This window comes from Hippopotamus amphibius, chromosome 15 (genome assembly GCF_030028045.1).
Source record: "Hippopotamus amphibius kiboko isolate mHipAmp2 chromosome 15, mHipAmp2.hap2, whole genome shotgun sequence".
Classification (NCBI taxonomy): domain Eukaryota; kingdom Metazoa; phylum Chordata; class Mammalia; order Artiodactyla; family Hippopotamidae; genus Hippopotamus; species Hippopotamus amphibius.
The window spans coordinates 23,831,622-23,849,966 of NC_080200.1; the positions used below are offsets into that span (position 1 = coordinate 23,831,622).

The following is an 18,345-nucleotide window of genomic DNA, read 5'->3' on the forward strand; positions in this document are numbered from 1 at the left end:
TAAAACATCTCTATTTAAAATGAATGAAAGAATTATCTTTTCTCCATTTATAATATTGACTTAAATTACAGTCTTTTTAGAGACTTTATCCTCTTATTTTTACTTAAAAATTAAAAAAAAATAACCAGGTGATGGCCAATTGTACTTGCTAAACTTATATGCCTGTCTTTAGTATATTCTCCAAGTCCTTCTATGCCTTTTAATTCTTTTTAATTAAAAAAAAATTATTGGAGTATAGTTGACTTATAATGTGTTAGTTTCAGGTGTACAGCAAAGTGAATCAATTATACATATACATATATCCACTCTTTTTTAGATTCTTTTCCCATACAGGGCATTACAGAGCACTGAGTAAAGTTCCCTGTGCCATACAGTAGGTCCTTATTAGCTATCTATTGATATTTTATATGTAGTAGTGTTTATATGTCATTCTAATCTCCCAGGTTATCCCTCCTCCGCCACCCCATGGTAACTGTAAGTTATTCTCTAAATCTGTAACTCTATTTCTGTTTTGCAGATGAGGTCATTCGTACCCTTTTTTTTTTTTTTTTTTAGAATCCATGTATAAGCTATATCATATTTGTCTTAGTCTGACTTCACTCAGTGTGGCAATCTCTATAAACTTTAGTCACTCACTTCTTTTTTGCGTCTTTAAGTCTATCTTTTTTTGTTTTTAACTTTTTTTCTGATTTGTTTTCATAAAGAGTGAAACTCCTCCTTAAAAGAGGGTGTTTATCCCCCATAATGTCGTTACTGACTTTGTTACTGCTTTTCAGCAATGCTTGTCCTTATAGTTTTCTTTTTGTTCCAATCATTAGTGAAAAATCTATCTTCTCTGGTTCATTTATTGAAAGAAAAATGTTAGACTCTTGATAATTTTATATCTATTTATTTATCAATAGTCCCTTCCACTAGAATATATGTTCTAAGAGAGAGGGAGTACACATTGATGTATCATCAGCTACTAGACCAGTATTTAATAAATAGTTGAATAAATGAATTAGTAAATTGATTAATGCAAGCTGCTTATTGGTACTTCCCAATTTTTCATTCTATGTAAACTCAATCTGTTTTTTATGTAAGTTTTTGCATGATATTATTAGACCTTGTAATATTACTTTGATGTTAAGCATTATCTTGAATTATTTTCAAGTTTGCAATCATATTTCCATTCACTTTAAACATGTTTATTTAAATTGAATTCAGTGTTCACTATAAGTAATAGTTTGTAGTTTCTTCTCTATTCTTTTTTTCTTGCATCTGTATAATATCAGGATGTATATTAGTGTGTATTCCCCATCAGAATATTTCAGAATGTCTTCCTTTTTGATTCACATATTACTGACAGTACACATGTATCTAATAGTATTGACAATAGTTTTTATTAAGCACATAACACATTCTAGGTACTGGTCTAAGAAACTGATGGTACTAAGTGATGTAGTCCTTGCAAACTGTGTTGTTTCTGTCATTAGTGAGCAGATGGGGAAACGGAGGAAAACATATTTTCCTGGTAAAGAAAGGATCATCCTTAATTATAGATCAAGAAATTGGCACCATAGAGACCCCCCTACTCCAAAATGGTGTTCCTAGACCAGGAGACTGACTGCCAATTCCATTGATTTATGGCCACATCATCTGTCCCTTTTTATACTGTAACATTGGTTAATATTATGTTCAAATAATTCTAAAATTGTATCTGGCCTTTGAGGAATGGTAAAGCTAAGGAGGAATTTTTGAAAAAGGTTCTCTTATTTTCATTATATATTCAATATGCACATGTACCACTCATAGTGTGGATTTCCCTTCACTTGGGATTTCCTCTATTTGCCCATTGCTCTGCATGGTCCTTCAGACACTTCTTTCAGGTACCATCTCTAAGGCTTCTGGCTGACCAAATCAGAATGCCTTTGAGAGTGAAAGGGGGCAAGACACATGCTAAACTAGATGGGGTCGAGGGACAGAAAATAAAACTTGGACTACCTCAAACTAACCTGGATGGAAGTTCCCCTCTTGTAAAGCCTTCAGAGTTCACAAAACAGCAGAATCAAGGGGAAAAAAAATCATTGGCTCAAATGTTCAAAAAGGAAACAAAAAAAATCAGAATGAAAATATGTTCAAATGTTAAACAAATGGTTACAAGTTGGAAACTGCAACTCAGTTCTACAGATATTTAGAAAATAATTTTGACCTCTTTACCTTAACCCTCATGTCTTAAAAATCTGACCTCAAATAACTTACTGTCCCACGCATGCATGACACAATGCTCTGCACAGACTGTCTCAAATATAACAAATGCCTTTCTGCTTTAGGAATATTAAATTTTCTACTCATTCTGCAAGAGCACCCTTCCCTCCAGTCTTCACATTGCTTCTCATTTATCATCCTTCATTATCCATGTTAAACTTTTCATCATAGCATTTCTTATTATCTAGAATCATCATTGTCCTTTTATTCATTTACTCTCTTTCTGCCACAAAGAGAGCCTTAAGTCACATGAGACATTTCCTCTTTTGTTTACAACAATTTCCCTAGAGCTTAGAACACAGCACAGGTTGTTCTCCATAAATAAAGGTTGGTGTTGTGAATGATTGAGAAATCAACAAATGAGTGAAGGAACAAATAAGGACTGTCAATCAATGGTCAGATGAACAATGCTGTGATCCAGCTCACTACAGTTCATTATCTACAGCCACATCTGCAACTTAACGGTTATTTCTTGATGAGGTTGATTGGCTTTAAAGTTGTCACAAAATTTCTCAATTTATTGAAATCACTTACTGAATTGTATGTTTATTTGAACCAATTGAATCAATTGTTTTGCAGATATATCCACATTTCAAATAAATGGAGCCAACTCCAGGAGAAGATCCTCTGTGTAGCCCAGATCTTCTGAAATAATAGTTAAACTCCCTTAAACCAAGGATTAATTGCCAAATGACCATTTGTCTTCCTGCCATGGGGACCTAACACTGGGATTGCTCTTCAAAGAGAAGAAATATCCAAGAAAGAAGAAACTGCAAACCCACCTCCTCACACTAACAAAAATTTGATATTTGTATATAAATTTAATTTAACCACACTTGTACAGACATTTTTAATGGTTCATTTTATCTACTGAAATTTTCATTAATCCCATCTTTATCTTCTTTTGCCTCCAGGTCCAACTCAAAAACATGGATGAAGATAATAAGACCTTTTCCAGTGCCTTCACCTTCATTGGGCTCTTCACTAACAATAAAGCCTCTAGCTTCCTTTTCAGCATCATTTGTGCCATCTTCTTCATGGCCATGACAGCTAATGGGGTCATGATCTTCCTAATCTACATAGACCCTCACCTCCACACCCCCATGTACTTTCTGCTCAGTCATCTCTCCTTCATTGACATGATGTACATCTCTACCATTGTGCCCAAGATGCTGGTTGATTACCTTGTGGGCAAGAGGACCATCTCCTTTATTGCCTGTACAGCCCAGTACTTTCTCTATATGGGCTTTGTAGGGGCTGAATTTTTCCTGCTGGGACTCATGGCCTATGACCGCTATGTGGCCATCTGTAACCCCCTTCGCTATCTGGTCCTCATGAGCCATCGGGTCTGTTGGATGATCTTGGCCAGCTCTTGGTTTGGTGGTGCTTTGGACAGCTTCCTCCTCACCCCTATCACCATGAGTCTCCCATTCTGTGCTTCACACAAGATCGACCACTTCTTCTGTGAGGCGCCCACCATGCTGAGGTTGGCCTGTGGTAACAAAGCTGCCTATGAAATGGTGATGTACATTTGCTGTGTCATGATGCTGCTGATCCCCTTCTCTGTAGTGATTGCTTCCTACACCCAGGTTCTCATCACCGTGCACCAGATGAAGTCAGCGGAAGGAAAGAAGAAGGCCTTTGCCACCTGCTCCTCACACATGATGGTGGTGGTTTTGTTCTATGGGGCTGCACTGTACACATATATGCTTCCCCAGTCATACCACACCCCAGTCAAAGACAAGGTCTTCTCTGCCTTTTACACTATCCTCACCCCCTTGTTAAACCCTCTTATCTACAGCCTGAGAAACAGAGATGTAACTGGGGCCCTTCAGAGGGTTTTGGCAAGATGTCAAGGGGCCCATGGTATGACAAGGGAAGAGTTCTGACAGTCTAAATCCTCCATGCCTCCAGGGGTGTATGGGGCTATGCTGTGGATAATGTGGATAATGCTCTAAGCAACCACAAATGCCAGTTATGTCAAAAGGTGCAGCAGTGGTACTTTTATCAAAAAGATGAAGCCACTGTAGCATTCATGCATAAATAATGCTGGGGCATTTAAATGTTACCAAACCAAACTTGGGTCTCCTTGTCCAACATATAGCAAAGCCATCTACTGACATCAGGTTGTGGTAAAGGAAAGCACAGCACTTATTGCAAGACACTAAGCAAAGAGAATGGGCAGCTAGTGCTCAAAAGAACAAAACTCCCATATGGTTTTTGGGAAAGGGTTTTTAAAGGCAATATTAGGGGTGGGAGTTGCAGAGTGTGTGATCAGCTCATGGACATTCTTCTAATTGTTTGATGGTGAGGTAACAGGGTGATGTTTTCAGAATCTTAATCATCAGTCTTCTGGTTCTAACCAATCTGTGGTCTGTGGGCTTGTGGTTAGCGTGTAGTCACCATTCTTTACCTGGGTGGGGGTCTTAATTTCTGCAGAACAACTCAAAGATTTAGTTATGTACTTAAGGAAGAACTGGGAATCCTGTGATTCTGTTTTATTGTTTTAACTATTGTTTAAGCTGTCATTAATTTTCTTGTTTGACTGTCTTTCCTTTGTTTCTGCATTCTTTTGCTTCTTTAATTAGTAACTGTTTGAGTCTGCTCTTTGGAACATGGGGAAAACCTAGGAGACCAAAGCCTTTTTCTACAAACAAAAAATGAGGCACACAGAGGGAAATTTGTACCCAGGAAGGCCCCACAGGTTCTGCTTGGTTTCATAAATAACACTGTTGTGTATTCCTTGTGTCCACCCATTTCAATTCTTCTCTCATACCAATTCTGTGATTGTAGTGTATGTATATAAGGGCCCCAAAAGGTCTGATTAATATTACATATTCTGCCCACCCTCATTAGTCTCAAAAGAATGGCTATTATGATTACATTGTTTAAATGAGGCATTGATGGAGTTTATGAAAGGGTTGGGGTGCAGACATTTGAAAGAAGCTATAGTATCATAAAACTTCAAAGGAAATACTTAAACTCACAGTGGGATTTAGAAACTTCAAATATCTTTTCTTTGAGTAACAACTGAAAACTTTCCTCTATCTAGATTTGGAGTTGGAAAAAAATATGAATCATGTGTTTTTGCAGAAATGAAAAGACTAATCCTCTACTGAGCAAGGATTCTATAATGTTATTTTTGTTATGTGGTAAATAATCATTACATCAGAAGACACAGTAATAGGCAGGCAAGAAAGTAGTGCCTCTTTAACTTGTAAATTCTGTAATCACTTTTTGGATTATTTTCCAACACATCAGAATGGTTAGATTTCTGGAATCCCCCTCTAGACATTAGTGGTGGTATGGATATTTCTATCTACCTTTTCCTTCTAAAGAAATAATGAAAAACACATTTTTCCTTCTGTATGGTACTAAGTTTTAGATTGTATAACGTTACAACATGGGAAAGAAATAACTGACTTTTTGTTTGAAAGTTAGAGCTAGAAAATTATTGGGAAATGTCTTAATATAATTTATTTTTAGGAAGTTGGGACCCAGAGAATTTAACTGTTTAGCCTAAATTATAGACCTAGTTGTAAAAACTCGGACTATATTCTAAGCCCCTTAGACCATCTCTACAATGATGTTATACCAGATTCTGTGCTCCCACCAGTTTGACAAAATCTTGGCTGGGTTCAATGATGTTCTACTGGTGACAGACACTGGTGATGGTGGTGAGGTAAATATAATCATACCTCCTATTGCACTGAAAAAGGTGCTGAGTGGTGGACAATATCTTTAATCAAATGGAAAAATCCATGTTGGACATGGTGGGTTGGACTGACTAGTTAATCAAGAAAGTGGACCTGCTCCTATCTATTTTAGCAGAGTTATTAGTTGTAAACCAGAGACAGTCTTTTTGAGGCTCTCTATCGGGAATGTTCATCTCCTTCAATCTTGTCCAACTGGAGTGGAAAGCACCATGTACCACATGATAGGAGGAGACATTTCCAACACAGAAGATGGTGAAGCACAAGAAAATAATAAATCAGACTAGGTGGGATGTGATCCTGAGAACTGAGCATCAATTTGGGCTCCACTTTTAAAGACCATGTGAACTTCTGTCCATTCTGTATGTGACTAAGGCTCAGTTTCCTCTTTTGTGAAATTTGAGTTAATGTAATGGTTTTCCATGTAAGGTTTTAAAGTTCAAATATGTTAAATATAATAAATACTAGTTACTATTTTAGCTTTTCTTAATAAAGGTAATTGCCTTTCCTGCTCCTAACATTTATGCTTTTTAAATTTTTTTCTCCCATGTATCTTTTTCTTTCTAACCCTCATGTATGCTATCTTATTGATTATACTAAGTTAAGAAGGATTGATAATTGGTAAAAATAATACCCCAACTCAAGGGATTAAAAATAAATTTTATTAGGAAAATTAGGGAAAGAATATATAGTGCATATTTTTTAATTTGCTTTTATAAATTGATGTATTTATTTATTGGCTGCATTGGGTCTTCATTGCTGCACATGGGCTTTCTCTAGTGGAGGCAAGTGGGGGGCTACTCTTCATTGTGGTGCATGGGTTCCCCATTGCAGTGGATTCTTTGGTTGTGGAGCACAGGTTCTAGGTGCATAGGTTTCAGTAGTTGCAGCACATAGGCTCAATAGTTGTTGCTCATGGGATCTAGAGTGCAGGCTCAATAGTTGTGGCACAAGGGATTAGTTTCTCTGTGGCCTGTGGGATCCTCCAGGAGCAGGGATCAAACCAATGTCCCCCACATTGGCAGGCAGATTCTCAACCACTGAGCCACCGAAGAAGTCCCAATGCATACTTTAAAAATGTGGTAATTAAAACAACAGTGAGATAGCACTACACACCTATTGGAATGGCTACAATTCAAAATACTGATAATACTAAATCCTAGTGAAATACAGAAATCCCCATTCATTGCTGGTGGGGAATATAAATTGAAATAACCTCTGTGGAAGACAGTTTCACAGTTTTCTACAAAACTAAACATAATCTTACCATTTAATCTGACAAAAATGCTTCTCAGGATTTACCCTACTGATTTTTTACACAAAAACCTGCATGGGAATATTTATAGCAGCTTTTTTCATAATCACCAGTAATTAATCAAGATGTCCTTCAGTAGATGAACAGATAAACTGTGATACATTGATACAATCCAAAAAGGAAATGAGCCACCAAGTCATGAAATAAAGAAGGAATCTTCAAGATATAGTACTTAGTGAAAAAAACAGTCTGAAAAGCCTGTATAGTATATGATTCCAACTATATAACATTCTGGAAAAGGAAAAAATATGGAAATAATAAAAAGATCAGTGATACTCAGTACTGGGGGAGGAAGAGATAAATAGGCAGAACACAGAGGATTGTTAGGGAAATTAAGCTATTCTGTATGATACTCTGGTGGGAGCTACATGATATTATACATTTGTCAAAACTCATAGAACTATAGAACAGAAAGAGGGAACCCTAATGTAAACTATGGACTTCAGTTAATAATAATGTATGAAAATCAGTTCATCAATTGTAACAAGTGTACCATACTAAGGCAAGATGTTAAAAATAAGGGAAAGAAAGGGAGTATATGGTAACACTCAGTACTATATGCTAGTTTTTCTGTAAACCAAAATTGTTTCAATACACTTTATTAATATGTAAAAACCACATTAACCCTCTGATAATGTATGTCACTCAAGATTAGAAAATGTTATCAAATAATTGTGGCATTGGTGATGACCTAGAGGGGTGGGATAGGGAGGGTGACAGGAAGGCTCAAGATGGAGGGGATATGGGGATATATGTATAAATACAGCTGATTCACTTTGTTGTACAGCAGAAACTGGCTCAACACTGTAAAGCTATTATACTCCAAAAAGATCTGAAAAAAATAAAAATGAAAAAGAATTGTGGCATTTGTAGAAGTAGGGTAGGGACCAGGCCTTAAATTATGAAAGCTTGTTGATTTCATTAGCTTTGTTTTTGGGATTTGGCTATGTGTATTTTGGGGGTGGAAAAGTGAGCACTATGGCTACTATCTTTTGGAAAGGAAAGTTAATTTCACATTTTGGTCATATGGTGGTATGTCCTCGCTACTCCACATTTCAAGTGAGTATTTCTTTCCCCTCCTGCGTATGTAATAAGGTGCTGGTAATGCATAATCTGTGTAAGAAGGAGAAATAAGTGGTCTATATTTCTCTGTGCTCCGTATTCACCCCCACACCAAGAAAAAATAACCTTTCAGTAGATGGCTGCTATTTCAAGAGAAAGCCCAACTAGCGGGAGTGAAATTATTTTCTTTTCAGATGATTTTGTCATTCATTACAAGTCCCATACACTAAAAGGGTTTTGCGGTTCAGACAGTTACAGCTATGCAGAGATAGTGGAAAATTTTGAAGTCCTTTGATGAAATGTGAAGATAATCCCTCCACTTGTGAGCCACATAGTCATGCCTGCAGGGAAATCAGGGTGAATATCAGTGCCGGAGCCCATGGAAAGTGTCTTAGGACCTTCTTGTGGTAGAGGCCAGCAAGTCAAGTGTGTAACTTGTGTGCATAGACTAAATAATAATGACTGGAAGAGCTAAGATTTGGCCCTTAGCCCTGCCAGACACTCACTGTCAGTTTCTCTGTAAGTGAAATGGGGAATATTCCCACAGATTCCCAATAAAAAGATAATTGCAGTTTCCTTCAGGAAAAAAAAAAAATGCCAACAATTTGAGTAGTATACAGACCCTTTCATCAACTTGAGGAAGGATATGACCAGATTTTAAGTTTTGGGTTTGGTTTATATTCTGATGTTTAGAATGGAATGAACACATTCTGTGCTTTAAAAACTGTAGATAAATGTAGCAGATAGAGTGATTTTTGGCATAAACTGGTGTTCCTAAGTTAATGTTTGCAACTAAGAATCATAGGACCATCCCTGGGAAAGCGTGAAGGTGAATTAGGGACTGTGGTAGAGAAGGGACCCAGTGATCTTCCAGGGCCTACCTAAAGGCCTGAGAAGCAGTAAGCACTCTATAAATGATGCCCAAAGAAACTGTGGGGAATCTTCATACAGGACGAGAATACAAAGAATGGAATTGTCCTAGAGGAGATCTTGCCAATGACTGACCAAAGGGTTTATGGCACATACCAGCAATTGCCAGTGGCTTTCTGGATCACTGTGTCAAGGACTTTATAAGAACAAAGTTCTTCATTTAGGCTTTGTAGGAAGAGTCATACAAGTCCATTAACCAGGATGGACATAAGAGGGTTCCTGGGGATGAGTTCCAGGGCATAAAATGCCAGACACAATTGCCTTGTTTTTGTGATTACAGATCTTGCTCAAAATGATCATTGCAGATGTGAGACAACAGTCCCAGGGAGCTATACTGGTGTATACAGCCTACTGTAAAATGCAGCTTTGGTGCAGAACTGGGGGCTCCCGTTTCAAACAAGTTTATCTACTGCTCCATCCCTCGATAACAAGCAAGCTCAATATTACTGCAAAAAAATGAAATAGTAATGTGGTCTCTGAGACTCAGGTGGACACACACACACACACACACACACACACATAGCTTGTAAAGAATGGTTGTCAAGAGAATAAATCCAGTAATCATTGCTGATATAAAATTTTAGATGATAAACAGCTATAGAAGAATAATTCCTTATCATGATGAAATTTATCTGACTCAAACTAAGGAAAGATCCAGACCTAATGGTGAAGTAATATATATGTTATTATGAAAATCTAAAACAAGGTAAAAAGGCCCAGTTCCACCATGTTGGTTGACATAGTTTAGGAAATTCTAAATAATGAGGCAAATTAGAAAATAAATCTCTATATTTTAGAATAGGAGAGATTATATGTTTATTTTTGTGCATTTGATAACTGTGCAAAGTAAATGTAATATGATTCTTTCCAAAAGATTTTACTAATTAGAAATTATAAATTAAAAAATAAATATTTTATAGCCAGCAGCCCTCCAGCTTGCCAGAAATATAAATTGACAAATGCAAACAAAAAATTCAGAAAACACAGCAAAATAGGTATAAATCTAATAAGAAATATACAAAAATAAACAGAATGACAGATATGTAGAAGTATAAAGAACACATACATAGATACACATAAATACATGAATATTCACATACCACACAAAAATTGTATATGTTAACATAGAAACCTAACTGAAAACATTACCAAGTCAAAAGGCCTTGTATACTCCTATGTGAGAAGAGTAATTTGGAAATATTTTAACACTCTTCAAATCAATGTTTAGGCTAGGGCTATTTTAATAAGAACTATAAAATGTTTTTGCTATTGTTTTTGAAATATAACAACAGAGTTCTTGAGTTGCCTTTTTTCCCTAAATAAATAAGCAAATATTTATAAAACCTTTTGGAAAGAGAAAATAAAAGATGATTTTTCTTTAACACACATAAAAAATGAATAACATGTTAAAATAATCCAAACAGTGAGCCATGGTTTTAAGAATTAGAAGGATCAGTAGAGTACACCAGAGTCTCTGATAAGTGTAAAAACTTAATATATGGAAAAATAACTTGATATTGAAACTCATTGGATAAAGGAATAATTTGCCAATAATTAGTATTATTGGGATAATTAGAATTACTGCATAGTTATTCGAGAGAACAATTACCGCTTTAAAATCACACCCCCAAATTCCAGACTTTAAAGAGTTAAATAAACACATGCACACATAAAAACTGTCTGTTAAAATTGTTTCATGTTTTAAAATATTAGAAAAATTTCTAAGCATAAAACAGCAATTAAAAAAAAACTAAAGAATTAATGTTGATATATTTTGCTCCAATAACTAAAAAAAAAAAAAAAAAAATTAGGTATAACAAAAAAAAAAAAAAACTGCTAATACATTTTCTTTAAAAAGCAAGCAAATGCAAACACTACTTGAAGTATGTGTGACAGACACATAAAATTCCAAATTAATAAAGGCAAATGAAATAGGCAAGCAATTTAGAAAAAAATGCCAACACATTCAAAAAGTTTCAACCTGACTAGGAAAAAATATCAATTACATTTAGTCATCTTAAGACAGAATTAACCAAATGGGTGTGTATGTGTGTGTTTACTTGTTTATACTTATATATGTAGAAAGAGAGTTGTGAAGATACATCAGTGAAATGGGAACTATCAGACAATAGGAAAGTAAGCTGATAGTATTTTAGAAGTGCAACTTAAAAATAAAATTAAAAGTTAAAAATAATTATACAAATTGATTATAATTCTTATTAAAGAAAAATTTATGAAGGAAAGACTAAGTATATAAAATTAAGTGAACACTATTGGCAGGAATGTAAATTTGTGCAGCCATCATGGAAAACAGTATAGGGGTTTCTCAAAAGACTAAAAATCAGACAACCACATGACCCAGCAATCCCACTTTTGGGTATATATTCAAAAACAAACCCAAAGCCCTAATTTGAAAACATACATGCACCGCAATGTTCATAGAAGCATTATTTACAGTTGCTAATATATGAAAACACTCTAATTGTCCAACAGCAGATGAATGGATAAAGAAGATTGTGGTATATGTATACAATGAAGTACTACCTAGCCATAAAAAAGAACAAATTTTGCCATTCACAACAAGATAGATGGACTTGGAGGGCATTATGCTAAGTGAAATAAATAAGACAAAGACAAATATTGTATGATATCACATCTGGAATCTTAAAAAATACAATAAATTAGTAAATAAAACAGAAACAGACTAACAGATACAAAGAACAAACTAGTGGTACCAGTGTGGGGCGGTGGCAATATGTGGATACAAGAATGGAAGGTACAAACTATTGGGTGTAAGCTAGGCTACAAGGATATAGTGTACAACATGGGAAATGTAGCCAATATTTTCTAATAACTATAGGTGGAATGTAACCTTTAAAAATTGTATTTTTTTAAAAAAATATGTATATATATACAAAATGTTAAAATGTGGATAAAGCCCTTAAAAAATTCAGTGAAGTTTAAAACAAGATTCATTTAAAAAGAAAAGATGTTCATCATCACATGATTTATTAATACCACAATTAAATATATGCATGAAAATGGAGCATTGGTTAAATATAATTGGGCATATTCATGGGGTAGAACACAATGTAGATAATGAATGATAGATACACAATGAATATATATATATATAAATATACACACATATGTATATGTATGTGCATATTCCATGTATTTATTTATATATATATATATACACACACATACATATGCATATACAATGGAAAGGCAATGTTATAAGAATAACTATATAATATGCTGATATGCTTTGGTGACAATCTCTGAGTATCACGGGCACTTTTAATTTTTTTGAATGTTTCATATTTCCTCAAGTATATGTACCCAGTACTCAATACTCAGATAAAATAATTATTATTAGACTATCAATAAAATGTTAAAACAAATAACAAAGTTTGGGCTACTTTTTACCATTTTTATGGCTTCTCATATAAGTGCCCACATTTCTCTGGGAGGAATCTCTGCTGAAGGAAATTTCTGATGAAATGCTCAAGAAATCAGGGTCTAGCACTTTGGATCCCAGCAGAGAAAATACTTTGCTCAAAGCCCATGTGACTTTAGGGTTCACACTCTTCCACCCCATGAATATACTGCTCATTAGCTGTGACAAATCTGTCTCATTAAAGTCAGCAAGATCCATAGGGAAGAGACTTATTCTTTGCAAGAACACTTCACTTCATGGCCTTCTCAGAAAACTATTTAAACTCCTGCCTCTTCTCACTCTGAGTACTTCCTGTTGCTCCAGGAAACCCAAACCCAGAAGACCCAGAGACAATTCAGCATTCTTTAATGGTCTGCAACTTTCCTTCTGACTTTTTAGTTTTTTACAATCATCCCTAATCGGTTTCTAAAATTTCTTAGTAAATTAGATTGTGTTAACACACTTTTCTAGAAAGCTGGAGAACTTGCATGATTTGTCCTGGCAATGAAAAAATGTTTCAAAGATATTTAAGGTGTCATTTAAAAAAAAAAAATTCCCATTGCCAAATTATATTACAAAATGTTTCAATAACCTGCTGCATATCTCTTTCTTGAGCTAACTCTATCATCAGTTGCTAAGGATACCTGTAGTTTATAATTCAGTAAATTCAAATTTATAAGTCTAAATAAAGACCTCTGTGATTTGGATCTTCATGGGTAATATACAGAAGACACCTGGGCCCAGAGGCCAGATCCTGAAAGCTTTCCAGTTATGAATATCCATGACTATGAATCACTTTGTGTTTTTTCTTCTCAACATAAACTGGAGAGAAATTAAATCCATTAACCTTAATCATCTTCTTTTCTAGTAACATATCACCTTCTATTCTGTGAAAAGTCTCAGTTCACTCCATATCTCTTTTAGTTACTTAAAGTTATTGTAGTTTGCTGGGTTTTGTTTTTACTAAATGTTGTATGACTATCTCCACCTTTGAAGGACCTACTCTTCCCTGAAAGACTATCTGGAGAGGATTCAGCTCTAAGTAAGTGACAGAGATGGTCTTCTTTAATTGGAACAAATTTTAGGATAATATTAGACATCTGGGTGATTTTTTATGTCAATGATTGTGTTCCATTCCTTTATGCATACCAAGAGATGTGTGACATGCTTTTAATACAATATGTAGCATTCAGATTGCATGAATGATAAAATATTTGAGAATGTGAGGTGATGAGGTTAAATAAGAGGGATATAGGAAAAATGAATCAATCACTTTATGACCACACTGTTTTAGTTATTGTAGTTCAAGATATTTGATGTATGATTATGCATCTATAAATAGCATCATTTAAATTTTCATTTGCTAATTATTTTGTTACTGTTATGTAGAAATAAAACTTACTTTTAAATTAAAAAAAGTAAATGATTGATTTTAAAAGTTTGAGGATGTATCTAAACAATGCTAAATCCTTGATTACATTGAACAATTCAGTGCATCATCTAGGAGCTTCTGCAATATTTAAACAAGCTCTGTACATTCCTCTCTACCTATTACCTTAATGAAAATTCAGGTCTTTTGAAATTGTGCAGTAAGATCACAGGTGACAAATCAAATTCTGAGGAGCACCTAGCCTAGCTTTTCTTAATGACACTTTAAATATTTGGTGAATAAGGAAATGACTAAGTTTCCACATCATTTCCTAGGGCTCTGACTTAATAGTTTCTCTTTGTATGATGTAAACAAAATTTATGCACACTGAATCTTGGGACATAGAGTCAGGGTTATCTACAACTCATGGGCTGCAAATCTCAGGCACAAGTTCAATGGGGAACTGACTGCCTATGTCCTCCATCTCAATTGCAAGTTCATTGAGAAAAAGATTATTTCATTTTTCTGGGAGTGATGTAGAATATGTGTTGTAAATCTCAGGTTTTAAGGGTACTATTAAATGGAACAGTGCAGAATCTTTTTTTATAAAATGTGTATATATCTCATTGTTTAATCTTAGCAAAACCTTAGTAATCTTTTAAAAAAATTTTAATAGCTTAAGCAAATCTTAGCCTTATTAATTAGATGAGATAAGGAAAATACTGTTTGAATGGCTAAATAAAAAACTTGCACTGAATTTTATTTTACATAGCACAGACTATGAACCAGATATTAAAAAGAACAGAAAAAATAATATTTTCAGGGTATTCTTCTCTGGAAAATTTTGCCTAGAGTAAACTCTTGAAATTGATACTTCATTTTAAAACAGATGGTGCCAAAGATCATCCCAAATGAATACCCAAAAGGAGCACTTTGGCAAGAAATATATAGATTAATGTACTTAAGAATTGGAAAGCATAGACTGACACAGAGAAGGGTGATAAAAACTGTAGTTGTTTTCACATTATAAATGACTGGATGTTAAAAATGGAAGATAGGGCCTCTGAGTGGATCTAGAAGACAAAGGAGATTTTATGAACAGCTTTAATCAAAGTGAACCCAAAATTTCCTAGCAAAGGGGTTGTTGCACTGAAGGAGCATTTAGCAGAAAGTTCACCAGTGGGCACATATAAGCAGGGGAGGGCTGAAATTTACAACTTTGAGATTCCATTGTCACTTGATTTTAAAGCACAGGCTTGGTGATCATCACAGTCCTAGTCAGGAAGTATATCTTAACTTAAAGTTGGGTGGGAAAAAGTGATTTGTGACCCTCTCTACTCAACCAAATGTGTATCCCCTGACAAAATAAGAGATAATATTTTCAAGGGTCAAGATGTAATAAATGTATCACTTTTACTTGATGTGCGGTATAGTACAATCAAAAGGAATTTAAGTAAGCCTTAAAGATAATTTCACTCAATAAAGTCATGCCAATTTTGCTCAATAACTTTTTTTCATGCTCTCATAATTTACAGGCAAAGCATAACTAAGCTTCTCAAAGACATTAAGTTCTCATCAGGCTCAAACGTGATGCACATATTTTTCTGAGAATTTATACAACAGAGTATTTCTTTCAAGTAAAGAAATATCTGGGGGAAGATATAGGATCTAAATGCTGAATTATTCCTACCAGGAGTACCAGAGTTCATAGCCCTAACTTTCAAGAGGTATTTGCAATTCAAATTCATACATTTTAGATGGATATGTAGATTGCTTAATGAAAAGTTGGGAATTTTCACATTTTACCAATAGTTTTAAAGTAACTAAGATATATGTGTATAAGGTTAGCATTTTACTTTTCAATTGTATAAAATATTTTCACCTATAACTATGGATTTCTTATTTTATCTCTAAAGCAGTCTTGAATGTTGCCATCCATATTTAATATAAACAAACAGTGAGGCTCAGAATTTAGGGATAGTAGCCAAGCTCACAGAATTAATTTATGTCATGGTCAGGAGAATTCAGTTCATCTGATTTAATTTTTTTTTAACTGTAGGTATATCACATCATTTCAGAAGCAAATTCTTATTTAAAGTAAAGAATCATTTCAGGCATTTTCAAATTAGACTGTTTATTGTGCAGTCAAGAAGGTAAGACCAGTGAGCTGCAAAATGAAGAAGCCTTCGGAGTTGCCTATGTTAGTGCTTGAACTATAGGGCCAGATAGAAAAAAAGAAAACTAGGACAGCAGAGAAATTTTTAAAAGGTTTAGGAATGAATGTGAATAGAGAGCAAATGAAGCTATTTGACTCTGTAAAGCAATGCATAATTTTCACTCTGTTAATAGTGACTTAGTACATGGAAAAAAAGACCCCATATTTGGGAGTTGTGAAAGCAGTTAAAATATTATTAATGTTTAGGTTATTCCATAAATTGGACAGAATTTTTCCTTTGGATACACAGTTTAATGGGGTCCATCAATTGAAACTTGAACAGCAAAAGAAAAATGAGGCAGGTTGTAAATGATGATGAAAATGTACACAGTGTCAAGCAAATTTATGAACCTGGTGCCAAAGATTATAAAATTAGCAAAAAAAAAAAAAAGATATATACATGAAAAACAGACTTTACTCTCTTAAAAATCAGTGGCCTATATTATAATAATTAAGGTGATATACTCTTTATTGTGACTAATTTTCACTAGTCACATTAATGATTACACATAGTTAAACATTTAACTATACACATTTAACAATTCACATTGAGGGCACATTTTACTTGATAACCACAGTAAAAGTCTATTTGTTTTCCTGGGCTGTAAGTAAGAGTACAGAAAGAACTGAGACTGCCAGTTTCAAAAATCCCTGCCACCTACAGCCTGTGTGACCATGGGATCCTTCCTCTCAAATCTGCAATCAGTGAAAGGGGGTTGTATACTTTCTCACTTCTAAGGTTTACTGTGAAGCTCAATGAGTCAATAGATATGAAACACTTGGCACAAAGTAAACTATTCACAATACCATTATCATGATTCTTAATAGTATTTTTTTCTGTGAATTTGACTCAATTGCTGATAATTTTAGTATATTTAGAAGGGGCATAAACTAATTTGATCAATTTAACTTCCAAACATGTTGGTAAAATATATTTCACCTTGACGTATTTAACTTCAAACGCATGAAAAATCATCCTGAACTTTCAAAATGTTTGTTGTGTTTTTTTTTCCTTTATCAACATCTGAAATTATATAAAACACAGTCAATGAATTTTTAAATTACAATTTACTATGAAAAACATTCCACTTTCCAAAAATAATAGGTTCAATATACAATATATGTCCGCGTGCTATTCTCTCTGAATCCTACTTGCTAATGCTAAATACTAATGCTAATCATAACCCTAAGGCTAATTGCTCTTCACCCTACAATGGAAATTTCTATTTTAAAAATAAACAAAAATAATTCTGAAATAGTGAATACCTCTTGTACTGGATGATCCTTTCACATTTGGTTTGCAAGAGTAATTTCCTTTGCCCACTTTACTTCCTTCATTCAATTTTGTCCACAGTGTAGGTGAACCAACACCAAGAGAACACTCATAAACATTGACTCACAGCCCAAATGATAAATCACTCATATTTGTGGCTAAATGTCAGACATACACTATCAACAGCCAGTCCTGAGATGTTTTGAAGATGGTGCTGATGATGATAAGAATAGAGATTCATTAATAAGGACACCAGTTGAAAAGCATCCAAGATAGTATTTTCACACACATGTAGATACACACACATACACCACAGACCAGCTTATATTTAATTACTGTATAGCATGGTATGCATCCTTAAGTGCTGTCTCATGTATCACTGTAGTACAACACTATCTTTTGACATTCTTGTCCAATGATTTTAAAGGATTATTGATTTAAAATAATCAATTTAGGTCTTCTGCCCATTTTTGTATTGGGTTGTTTGTCTTTCTGATATTAAGCTGTGTGAGCTGCTTGTATATTTTGAAGATTAGTCTTTTGGCAGTTGTTTCATTTGCAAATATTTTCTCCCATTCTGAGGGCTGTAATTTCATCTTGTTTATGGTTTCCTTTGCTGTGCAAAAGCTTTTACATTTCATTAGGTCCCATTTGTTTATTTTTGTTTTTATTTCCATTATTCTGGGAGGTGGGTTGAAAAGGGTCTTGTGTGATTTATGTCATAGCTGGTTCTGCCTATGTCTTCCTCTAAGAGTTTTATAGTGCCTGGACTTACATTT

The 18,345-nt window shown here is 34.4% G+C and overlaps 1 protein-coding gene across 1 annotated transcript; it reads left to right on the plus strand.

The window, feature by feature from the left end:
* Window positions 1–3,176: 3,176 nt before the first annotated feature.
* On the plus strand, window positions 3,177–4,136 carry LOC130836385 (olfactory receptor 2T6). Its single transcript, XM_057708421.1, has one exon. The coding sequence runs from the start codon at window positions 3,177–3,179 to the stop codon at window positions 4,134–4,136; it is 960 nt and encodes a 319-aa protein (XP_057564404.1).
* Window positions 4,137–18,345: the final 14,209 nt, after the last annotated feature.

Coding starts and splice junctions, on each gene's coding strand:
- LOC130836385 (XM_057708421.1), top strand. CDS start 3,177: ATGGATGAAGATAATAAGACCTTTTCCAGTGCCTTCACCTTCATTGGG.